Source organism: Ips typographus, linkage group LG2 (genome assembly GCF_016097725.1).
Source record: "Ips typographus isolate SLU linkage group LG2, UJ_Ityp_2.0, whole genome shotgun sequence".
Lineage (NCBI taxonomy): Eukaryota > Metazoa > Arthropoda > Insecta > Coleoptera > Curculionidae > Ips > Ips typographus.
Genome location: NC_138423.1, coordinates 2829029 through 2841395, shown reverse-complemented (window position 1 = coordinate 2841395; position 12367 = coordinate 2829029). Strand labels below are relative to the sequence as shown.

Below are 12367 nucleotides of genomic sequence, written 5' to 3'. Positions count from 1 at the left end.
TTTTCTTCAAGGGTACTTCCAGGGATTGCTTTTGTGGTGAACGTGAACAGCTTCTGCCCACATATTTTCATCTACCTTTAACTCATGCATTAAACATCTAGCTTTCTCTAGAAGTGTCCGACTAACTCTCTCAGCTACACCATTTTGTTGGGGCGTATGACGAACAGCTAATTCATGTATAATTCCACTGTGATTTAAAAACTCTCTTAATGCCTGATTCACATACTATGTGCTATTGTTAGTTCTAATTTTCTTGATTCGATGTCCAATCTGGTTCTCAACAAGTGCTTTGAATGACTTAAATTTGTTGAATTCTTCTGCTCATGCTTCACCCCATGATTCTACAGGCATTGGTCCACATAAATCAGAATGTACAAGTTCTAATACTTGTTTTGCACGCCGTCCACCAGTGTTTTTGAAAGGTTGCCTGCTTTGCTTTCCCTGTAAGCAAACAATGCAATTTTACTCCAGTTTCAACTTCACTATAAGAAATTCCCATTGCCAGTCCTTTCCTTAACAATGTGCCTCTTCTCCTGCTAACTCTTCTGAATTATTGCCATAAAAACCTGCTCTGACTATTGGTAAGGTATTTAACTGATATAAATTGTCTTCCAAATTGGCATTTACTACAATAGTTCCACTTACTTGGAAATCATCTGCATCATAGATGTCACTAAACACTATTGTATGTCCTTTTTCCACCATTTTGCTAACAGATAACAACTAAGCATGCAGGTTAGGTACATAAACTATGTCTGATATTGTATTTGCACTATTTAAAGTGTAAACACTAGTGCTACCAACATCAACACTTGAAAGTTTTTGTCCATTGGCCACTATAATGCCAGATTTTTGGTTTTGAACACAACTATTCAGTATTTCTTTTTCAAAAATCATATGGGATGTTGCACCTGAATCAATGTACCAGACTCCTGAAGTACATTAACTTTCTGAGAGTGTTTGGAGAGCCTTGTCCTTGGGTTTAGACTGATTTCGACTTCTATTACCTTGATTTGGATTTCTTCTGTCCAAAATGATCTTTTTGTGTATTTCCAAACTGATTGGCTGGACACTGATTTTTAAAATGTCCCTTTTGTCCACAATTAAAACACTGATATTTTTTGTTAAACTTTGAACTGTTTTTCTTCACTGTAACTGCAGATTCTTCGTTAATCTTGCATTTATCATCTTGTAAAAGCTTTACTTTGATAAAATCGCTTGTGATTGGCATACCAGATGCTTCTATTGACATCACCATTGGATCATACTCAGCTGTGAGTCCACTTAACAAAATAACACCAAGAAATTCGTCTTAACTGGTTTAGACATGTCACTTAATTTTTGGGCTAATAATTCCATATTCTTGTCAATATATGCCTGATTAATGTCAATCTTCTAGATAGTCCTCTATCTTCATAGGCTTTTTCTAAGTTGATCCAGGCCTCCTTGGCAGTTGTGGCTGATCTAACGTGTTTATAATCTTCAGGCTTAACCAAGACAAATTTTGGCTAATGCTTTCTGGTTCCACTTTTCCCTTTTTGCTTCCCTTGAAGGAATTTCTACTGGATATCTTTCAATTCACAGACAGACAGTTTCTCGAAACATAACTGCAAACCACTACTTACCGCCATTCTTCTTTAGCTGAATTGCAACGCAATGAACTACCCACACTGGAATAAACTGGAACTCAAAACAATTTTTGGAATATGGCCTGGTTCCATAACCTGTTAGATATTTTATACAGGGTGGTTTAGTTTTAAGTGTCAATAATTCACCATTTGATAGCCAATCAAAAAATAAGTTGACTTGCATTGTGTCATTTTTCTGAAAAACTTTTCCTAAGGAAGAAACTGTCCTCCAAATTTCAATTTAAAAAATCGTTTTATAGTTTAAAACTGAACATTCAAGACTTGTGAAAGTCCAAATTTGTACTGAATAGTCTAAAAACTTGCTTTTTACTATTAGGAATGGTCTTATGATTCGCTTTCTCAGACTGCCATCCTGGTTGAGTATCTGAAACTGGCATTCAAGAACTAAAAAAAGTCCGGAAATCAAGACAAAGATTGTATTGTGCATGAAACTCATTTTTTACTACTAAAAATAGTATAAAAGTTGACTTTTAATGCTAAAACGGACCTTACTAGGACTAAAGAGAGTCCAAAAGTATATTTCCAAGACTTTAATTGGTGTACAACTCAATTTTCTGGACTGGACAACAAGTCTAGAAGTAAATTAAATTTTCGGACTATTTTATTTCTAAAAATTAGTTCTCAAGACTATTATTGTAGCATTTTTTACTTTTATTACTGAAGAAACTTGACTTTTGGAAATAGTCTTAAACTCGATTTTTCAGTCTTAAAAAGCACTAAAAACAGTCTGAATTTCTTAGAAATACTACAATTTATTGCACCTATGAGTGTAGAAGTCAATTTAATAGTGCAGAAGCTTGAAATAACATTTTCAAGACTAAGGTCAGTGGACACACTGGCTTTTAGGCCTGATAAGTCAAAAATAACTTTGTAAAGATAGTCTTGAAACTCGATTTGAGGCACTGAAAACAGCCTTAAAACACTAAAAACAGTCTAGTTTATTAAGAAATACCCGAATTTTTAGCACTGAGGTGTCTAGAAGTCGATTTAATAGTGACAAAGCTTGGAATGCCATTTTAAGTCTATGAAGAATGTAAAAATTGTTTTTTAAGTTTGCTATGTCAATAACTTGGTGAAGATAGTCTTGAAACTTGATTTTCCAAGCTGAAAGCAGTTTTGAAGCACTAAAAATAGTCCAGAATTCGAAGAAAATTAAAAGCAAAATAAAAAGCACGAAAAGTTCGTTTTCAAGACAATTTTCATGAATCTAATGTCAATGTCCTGCATCTAAGACTATTTTCAAGACTAAAATATTGAAATTTGTCTTCAAATTATGAAAACTTACTTCAAATGCAAATTTTAAGCTTCTGATGTCACTTTTCATTAGTTCAGTCACATTTTGGGGTTCAAGTCAATTTTTAAGGTTTAAATGTATGAATTTGTAGTAACAAATTCTTGAAAAAGTAGTTTTTATGTCTACAAGTCAATTTTTAGTATTAAAGTCTCTCGATTTGCATGAAAACTGGTTACAAACACAATTTTTAAGCTTCTGAAATTTTTTTCTTTTCTAATTCAATTTTCAAAACTATGAAAACTGGCTACAATAATATTGTTTAAACTTCTTAAGTGAATTTTCCGTTTCCAAGACAATTTTTAAGTTGGGTTGGGTTAGTTTTGGGTCTTTGTCCGTAATAACGTGTAATAAAGTACTTGTTCCAAATTTGATCAATATTGCTCCAACGGTCTGACAGTTATGACAAAAAAAAACGATTTTTTAAACAGAAATTTGAAGGACTGTATTTTCCTTAGGAAGCACTTTTCAGGAAAATGTCATAATGAATGTCAACTTATTTTTTAATTGGTTATGGATTGGTGAATTATTGACATTTAAAACTGGACCACCCTGTATAAAGGAAGGTCCAAAAATTGTTTATTTAACAGAAAAACTACTAACACGTTGTCCAGTTATTATAAGTTATGAATCTTAACAAGAGAAAACTTGGAATACAGAAAATTATATTGAAAAACGTTACGCAAAATCTCAAATTCCAGTTTGAAATTGATTTTTTGCGGATGGTGGTGGAGTTTAGAACCAAAAGAAGATGCAAAATGTGTTAATAAGTTCCTTTTATTTCGTATTCACTACATAATTGGGTACAAAATATGGATTACAGACGTCGTTGTCGCATGTTCAGTTGTAGTTATTTTTCTTGGGAGGATGGAAACCACTGTTGACAAGCTTCGCTAGCAATTTCACACATTGCCGATAAGGCTTTGCCGGTGGAGTCATATTCTGAAAAATTAAATAAATAAACAAATTATAAAACGTACAATTAAACCAAACAGTGAATAGGGCCGTTAAACGCACACGGCGATGTTCGATCTAAGTGCCGTGTTACGTCACAAGGCACGTTTCACTTAGGCCACTTTTAGCGCTTGTTATGTTGTCTGTTTTAGTGTGATTATTAATTCTCCTTTTGCTTCTTTCTTAATTAATATTGGAAAGGAAAAATGTTTGTCAATACTAAATGGTGTTAAAGTGGAAATAAACACCAGGAAATAAAGAAAGGTTTTACAAAAACCAACCTTTTTAAGAGTGTATTGGTGTAATATAAATAATAAGAGGCGCGTCTGACCACAAAAAACGATTTTCTAAGTTTAAGGGTACTTGTAGAATCCTCTGGCAATTATTGGGACGTTTTCAATAGTGTTTAAAGGCTTTTGCCCACTTTAAACGATATTTCTAAGGTTTAGGACTCTTGTAAAGACCTCTGACAATTTTTAGGAGGATTTTGATAGTTTTTGAAAGTGTTTGACCATTATAAATGATTTTTCTAAGGTTTAGGACACTTGTATAGTCCTCTCACAATTTTTAGGAGCTGTTTGATAGTATTTTGGGGTTTCTGGCCCTTATACACAATTTTTCTAAGGTCTAAAGGATTCTATTTTAACAGTTTTTCAAAGGTTTGGAAGTCTGACAATTTTTGTCACGTTTCTGATAGTATTTGGAGGCTTCCGGTAATTTTCCAAGAAGAAGTGCTACCTGCCGGTGAAAATGTATTAACAGATATGTAATAAAAAAGATTTTTCATCAGATCATACTCAGATTAATTTTTTCTGCAAATTGACTTGTTTTTGAATATAAAAATTAAGGTTAAAGTAATGCTAAAAAATCCCCGGACACCCCTCTGTATATCTGGGAATCAGTAAAGCGACTTAATTTGTGATTTACTTCGAAAATCTTTAAAATTTTTAAATAGGAAGATCTTTGTCTTGTTTTAAATTGGTAAAGATCAACATCAGCAATTTTGAACGATTTTTTCGCTAAAGAATTATTAGATTGAGCGCTGAGTATTAATTCTAGACGACAGGAGGTGCTTCGTGACGTAGGAGTCGTTTTAGCGTGACGTCATTTTTACGTAGAAGGATTTTTAAAACATTTTTAGTCCATTTTTTAATACTAAATAATTACTTTTTTGTAAATTTGCTATCGGCATGTTTCTAAACGATCTATACGCTAAAGTTCAGTAATAAATTGGATGCAGAACTCCCATTCTGATTTCATACACGTTTAGTATTTTGAAGCACAAGTATAAAACTATGTTTTCAATGTGGTAATTAAATTTAAATCTTGGAACTAGACTTACCACCATTTACGAGAGTTCCTGAACGTTTTCCGAAAATGGAACCGTTAAAAGGCGGTTTCCGGTAGGTGGCGCTGGCCGGTGATAGGGCTAACATTATAGTGGCGACTACCAGCAAGACGATCAGTTTGGCACGAATGGATTGGTTGCTCATCATTGTTATTGTCCGGTTAACTAGAGTGCATACAAGGGTAGATAATTCAATATTTGCCTTTGGAATCAACGATGAGAAGAAAGAAGCATTACTGTCAACCAATGCTTTTGAGCAAGTCAGTCAGTGGGATTTTTACTGAGAAATTAAAACTGATTTGTTAAAAAAAATTATAAAAAATGAACCTAAAAGGTTTGAAAGTAGGTGTGAATAGACTTATGGTGAGACAAAGTTACTTTGACGCTTTATGTGTTTTACAAGCAATTGATCTAATACTGACACTTCAAAAACAATGTTTGAGCCCATATTTAATAAATTGAAAACTTTGTGAGATGCACGTCATTACAATCGGTAACAGAAGATAACAAACAACATTTCTTTATAAACTGTGGTAGTATATCTTTGATATTCAAAAATAGTTTTTACTTACCTTTTTTGTTGTATATTCCGACCACGTACACTCGACTCGTCGGATGCAACTGAAGTTTGATGCCTTCGAGTTGATCTTTTATACTCACAAATTTTATTCCTTCGTTATTGGCTTCAGATTTAATTATAATGCTATTTTGTCGGGTATGGATTAATAATCTAATAAAGGCTGGTGTACTGGATCAGTAAAATTTCCCGAGGGATTTGCGGGCTATAGCTTTCGAGGCGTCCATAAGTTTGAAAACAAAATCTTCAACGGATTTTTTGTGAACTGAGGTGAAACTCTTATTGTTTATACGTCATTTTTGTAGGACTAATGAGCGGAGAAACTCAGTTTGGTTTTATAAAGGGTCTAGGCACTAGGAAGGCACTCTTCTTTATGAAACTACTTATCCAAAAGTGTTATAATCAGAGGCGAGATGTGTTTATTTGCTTTATAGACTATCAAAAAGCTACAAAACTATCACGATCTTCTTTTAGCAAAGGGTGCAAGAGATTGACTTATATTCTAGGGACATCCGTGTAATCTTGCGTCTTTACCTACAACAGACTGCCGAGGTATGTATGTCCAAAAGGGTTTGCCAGAGATAGATTCTGTCACCAATCTTATTTAATATTTAGGTTGAAAAGATATTGAAGCTGGCTTTTCAAGAAGATAAAAGAATCAAGGTCAATAAGTAATATTAATAAGTATGCAGATGATACTGCCCTACTGGCGCATTTACCCGAAGACATTCAACAGCTTGTAGACAGAGTAAACCAAGTGGGTAAACAGTTCGGACTGACAATCAACTCATCTAAAACAAAAGTAACGGCCATTATCCGACAACCCGTCAACTATGTGATCAGAGTTGAAGAAGCTTAGATCAAGTGTCGCGTTTTGTTTATCTGGGTGCCACCTTCAACCAAAAATGGGATTGTGATGAGGAAGTCGAATTGGACAAGCTGAGATCACATTTATGTGCAGAGACAAAAGACCCTGAACCGTATAGAGGCATTTGAAATGTGGACCCTTCGCAGACTTCTCCGCATTCCGTGGACTACGCGCAAAACCAACGAAGAGGTGTCGAGGATGGCTGAAGTTCAGAGAGAGTTGCTTGGAATCGTCAAGGTGCGAAAGATATCGTATCGTGGTCATATTCTGTGAGGCCTGAGATATTCAATTCCAAAGTTGATCCTGCAAGGCAAGATAGAAGGTAAGAGGGGCCCGGGTAGAAAGCAACACTTCGAAACATAAGAAACTGGTGTGGAGTAAGAGATTCCGCCAACCAGAAGATGGCATCCTCCAAATGGCACAAGTATACGATTAAGGATCGCCAATGCGCGTATGCACAACTAGAAGAAGAAGACTGACAGTATAATATAATGATGCCATCTTATTCTGACTACATTACGTCATACTCAACAATTATTGCTATTTACAATTCACATTTGCTGTATTATGTACTAATTTTGACACCTTTTTGTCATTTGTCAGCAAAACAGTAGCCATTAATTAAATGATGGGACTTTTTGTCCTCAGTTAGACAATACTACATGGTTGAAAAGCCCAGAGACAGAAAATGAAAAAAAACCTACAGGGTGGTCAATATTTACCATTTAGTCGGACAGATAGAAAAATTGCAAAAAGTTTGTTTTTTTAAATGGATCCATCGGTTTTTTGATGGTTTGTATTAAATAGCTATTTATGTAACCAGTTACGAAAAGATCGATTTTGTGTAACGAATGAATGTTTGTAGGGCGAGCGCAGCGAGGTCCTACAATTTGAATGAGTTACACAATAAGACATTTTCGAAACGTGTTGCATACATGATTTTTTCTAATTTTGACCAAAAAGCGGTAATAACCATCTTTTAAAGTGATTTAACACAAATATTCACTTTCATAGCACCTTGTATAAACACTGACAACGACATGTTATGATGGATGTCGCCCATATGTTTTTACGGAAATGCATAAAAACAGGGAGTGATGAAATGAACTTTTCATAACTAGTTACATAAAGTAAAACGTTTTGCCACCCTAATCAGTTTTGAAAAGTGTCACTTTATATGCCAAAATTAGAAAAAAACTGTTAATAAATCAGAAACCGTTGAAGTTAGGTATAGTAAATGTACATGGATTTGTTCTTTTATTACAAACCAGAATATATTTGTGGATCCATTTTAAAAACGGCAGTTTTTCTATCTGTCGGACTTGAAGGTATAAATATTGACCACCCTGTAGGTTTTTTCATTTTTTGTTTCTGGGCTTTTCAGCCATATAGTATTGTCCAACTGAGGACAAGAGGTCGCATGAACAAACCTCTCAGGACTTGAGAATTTAATTAAGGTTTAGACTACCGTTTTGCTGACAAATCCACCATTTTTATGAATTATCTAAGAAGCGGTACAAGATAGGAATAGGGAAGTATTAATATTAATGGACTAATTCCACATATTTTTTCATTTCATGCATTGAAACGCAGTTTTACGTTATGTGAGATAGAGCCCATTATTAGCTTTCTTGCGAGGAATTCAAAAATGAGATTAGAAACAGGGTGTTCTATTTAAAAATCGAAAGTTGGTGTTCTTTCCGACTGATCTGGCAACACCGCAAAGTATCAAATATTTTACAGGATAGTTCAGTAAAAAGCGTATGCTACGTGCAAATTGTTTATTGATCCTTTGTCATCATCAGCACTCAAATTCGTCAGATCAAGGCCGATCCACCGGAAACCACCACGCAATCTGCCACAGACCACAAGGACAGGACGTCCACAAAAATTTCAGAGGCGCAACACCCAACACAATAACACTTTAATCTAAGATTACACCTCTAATGTAACACTTTATGTTTAGGCTAATTAACATACTAATCTACATTTTTAAGCCAACTTAACCACTCTTTGTTACTCACTTGTTGAGGATTTTGCGAGTTTTTAAGTATTTTTGTCGCTTATGCGGATTTTAGTGCTTTGTTTTGCGGCAGGGGTCCTTGGTTAGGGCAACAAACGCCAGGGTTACGAATCTGAACCGATAGGGCTAGACATCGGGGTAGCTACCATTAGAACTATCCGTACCAGTACTCGCGATTGCCATAACAGCTTAATTTGGGTGAGGGACAAAGATACCGTTCCTGCAGAGGGGCTGAGTCGAGTTGTCAGGCAAGCCTATTTATCCGAACCAAACTAATAACGAGTAATCTGCCATCACAATTGATAGCAGCGGTTTTTTACCTTTGTTTCTGTTTTAACTTAATTGATATTGTAGCACCCGTGTTAGTAGTTACGGTGCACACCCAGTAACCAGCATAGTCAGCAAGGTTAGCATAATGAGGTCGCTGACGAATATAAAAGATGCACCGTCTAAATCACCGAACTCTGGGGTCTTCCTCAGAGGCAGGTCACTAACTGATCTCTGAGTTAGTCTGGAGACGAAACGTGGAGCATCAGGTGACCAGGTGCCACACCCCAGTATCAGCCCTAGCAAAGGAAATAGTGTGGGCGTGCAGCTAGAGTTGCCATTCCTACTTACCTCACTTTGCTACTTCCACAATGTCGTTACCAGACAAGAGGATATAGTTCATTCATCCCCGTTAAAGCGTTTGCCCTCCGCGATCTCTGTATGTTTTAGTGCAATAAAGCGAGTTATCTATGGACCGAGTATTCTTTCCTCTGAGCTACCCCTTAATGTGACAATATTTAACTTAGCTTGTGATTTTGATTGTACTGTCAATATTGTACCTCCCCAGAGGGAGGTCATTTACTGATCTCTGGGTTAGTCTGGGTATGCCTCTTGTGTAACGAAACGTGGAGCATCAGGTGACCAAGTGCCACACCCCAGTATCAGCCCTAGCAAAGGAAATAGTGTGGGCGTGCTGCTAGAGTTGCCGTTACCTACTTACCTCCCTTTGCTAGAACCATAACGACTTTACCGGCCCGGTGAATGCCCTCGGACACGAGTCTAGGGTTCATTCATCTCCGATAAAGCGTTTGCCCTCCGTGAACCTCCCATCAACTCTGACCATCATCCCACATCATGCTCTTCGCCATTTGGGCGATCTGGGGGTAAGATTACTATACCAACTGTCTTAACTTCTCAAATAAAGTGGGTTACTTGTGGAAACCTGAGTATTCTTCCCTCTGGGCTACCCCTTAACGTGACAATATATTTAATTGAATTTTACCTAGTTGTTTTAATGCTCAGGTCACAGCGTCCCTTAATAAGCTAATTATCCTCACATAATTAGCTCGCTATCTTCACAGCTGCATTGGTTATACAGGGTGGTCCAGTTTTAAGTGTCAATAATTCACCATTTGATAGCCAATCAAAAAATAAGTTGACTTGCATTGTGCCATTTTTCTGAAAAACGTTTCCTAAGGAAAATACAGTCCTCCAAATTTCCATTTAAAAAATCGTTTTATAGTTTAAAACTGAACATCCAAGACTTGTGAAAGTCCAAATTTGTACTGAATGGTCTAAAAACTTTTTTACTACTAGGAATGGTCTTATGATTCGCTTTCTCAGACTGCCATCCTGGTTGACTGTCTGAAACTGGCATTCAGGAACTAAAAAAAGTCCGGAAATCAAGACAAAGATTGTATTGTGCATGAAACTCATTTGTTACTACTAAAAATAATATAAAAGTTGACTTTTAATGCTAGAACTGACTTTACTAGGACTAAAGAGAGTCCAAAAGTATATTTTCAAGACTTTAATTGGTGTACAACTGAATTTTCTGAACTGGACAACAAGTCTAGAAGTAAATTAAATTTTCGGACTATTTTATTTCTAAAAATTAGTTCTCAAGACGTATTATTGTAGCATTTGGTACCAACATTTTTTACTTTTATTACTGAAGAAACTTGACTTTTGGAAATAGTCTTAAACTCGATTTTTCAGTCTTAAAAAGCATTAAAAACAGTCTCAATTTCTTAGAGGTGCTACAATTTATTGCACCTATGAGTGTAGAAGTCAATTGAATAGTGAATAAGCTTGAAATAACATTTTCAAGACTATGGTCAGTGGACAAACTGGCTTTTAGGCCTAATAAGTCAAAAACTTTGTAAAGATAGTCTTGAAACTCGATTTGAGGCACTGAAAACAGCCTTAAAACACTAAAAACAGTCTAGTTTATTAAGAAATACCCGAATTTTTAGCACTGAGGTGTCTAGAAGTCGATTTAATAGTGACAAAGCTTGGAATGCTATTTTAAGTCTATGAAGAATGTAAAAATTGTTTTTTAATTTTGCTGTCAATAACTTGGTGAAGATAGTCTTGAAACTCGATTTTCCAAGCTGAAAGCAGTTTTGAAGCACTAAAAATAGTCCAGAATTCGAAGAAAATGAAAAGCAAAGTAAAAAGCACGAAAAGTTAGTTTTCAAGACAATTTTCATGAATCTAATGTCAATGTCCTGCCTCTAAGACTATTTTCAAGACTAAAATATTTAAATTTGTCCTCAAATTATGAAAACTTACTTCAAATGCAAATTTTAAGCTTCTGATGTCACTTTTCATTAGTTCAGTTACATTTTGGGGTTCAAGTCAATTTTTAAGGTTTAAATGTATGAATTTGTAGTAATAAATTCTTCAAAAAGTAGTTTTTATGTCTACAAGTCAATTTTTAGTATTAAAGTCTCTCGATTTGCATGAAAACTGGTTACAAACACAATTTTTAAGCTTCTGAAATGTTTATCTTTTCTAATTCAATTTTCAAAACTAAAGTCTTTTAGTTTGCCTGGAAACTATGAAAACTGGGTACAATAATATTTTTTAAACTTCTTAAGTGAATTTTCCGTTTCCAAGACAATTTTTAAGTTGGGTTGGGTTAGTTTTGGGTCTTTAACCGTAATAACGTGTAATAAAGTGCTTGTTCCAAATTTGATCAATATTTCTCCAACGGTCTGACAGTTATGACAAAAAAAACGATTTTTTAAACAGAAATTTGAAGGACTGTATTTTCCTTAAGAAGCACTTTTCAGGAAAATGACATAATGAATGTCAACTTATTTTTTAATTGGCTATGGATTGGTGAATTATTGACATTTAAAACTGGACCACCCTGTAGTAAGTACTACGTAAGTAAGTGTAACTTCTGTTGTGATTATCTTTAGCCATTTAAAGTCGGTGGCGCTTTGAACCCTCTGAGTTAGTCGAGTGTTTGCTCACGTATCAAAAGAACTAATCTACCGAACCAGAGCTTGACTGTTACATTTCGAGTTTACTATTTTATTGCTTTTTTTCACTTACATTTAAACTCAACCCTCTGAACCAAATTTTACGTGTAGCAACTTGCAACATTGCCTCGTGCATTTTATTATCTCGCCATCTTTTACTATCTGCTTTAATGAATTTATATTTTTTACAAAATACGAATTTCTATTCGTGACAATATTGATGGGGATCTCAATCAAAGGCCAAAAAATTGATGAGTGGTCTAATGCAGTGAAGTCTAAACAATTCCTGAGACTGGACAGAAGCATTCAAGAACATTCCCATTCATTGCCATTTTGAATCATCAGTGGATACACCAGTGTTTGATGGCTATTGCTGAAGATCTCGAATGTTAGGGAT

General features: G+C 35.2%; 1 protein-coding gene and 1 long non-coding RNA gene across 3 annotated transcripts; one reads left to right on the top strand and one right to left on the bottom strand.

The window, feature by feature from the left end:
* Positions 1–3699: 3699 nt before the first annotated feature.
* Positions 3700–5932, bottom strand: SIFa (neuropeptide SIFamide). Of its 2 annotated transcripts, none has more exons than XM_081973191.1 (3): positions 5815–5932; positions 5237–5407; positions 3700–3882 (listed from the first exon to the last, which is right to left on the bottom strand). In XM_081973191.1, the coding sequence occupies exons 2-3, from the start codon at positions 5388–5390 to the stop codon at positions 3791–3793; spliced, it is 246 nt and encodes an 81-aa protein (XP_081829317.1). In that variant the 5' UTR covers positions 5391–5407; positions 5815–5932; the 3' UTR covers positions 3700–3790. The 2 variants fall into 2 exon arrangements, with proteins under 2 accessions (XP_081829317.1, XP_081829316.1); XM_081973190.1 differs by having other exon boundaries at positions 5811–5861.
* LOC145724765 (uncharacterized) lies at positions 5274–6854 on the top strand. Its single transcript, XR_014177079.1, has 2 exons — positions 5274–6371; positions 6435–6854. It is a non-coding gene; the product is annotated as an uncharacterized LOC145724765 (long non-coding RNA).
* The last annotated feature ends 5513 nt before the right edge of the window (positions 6855–12367 follow it).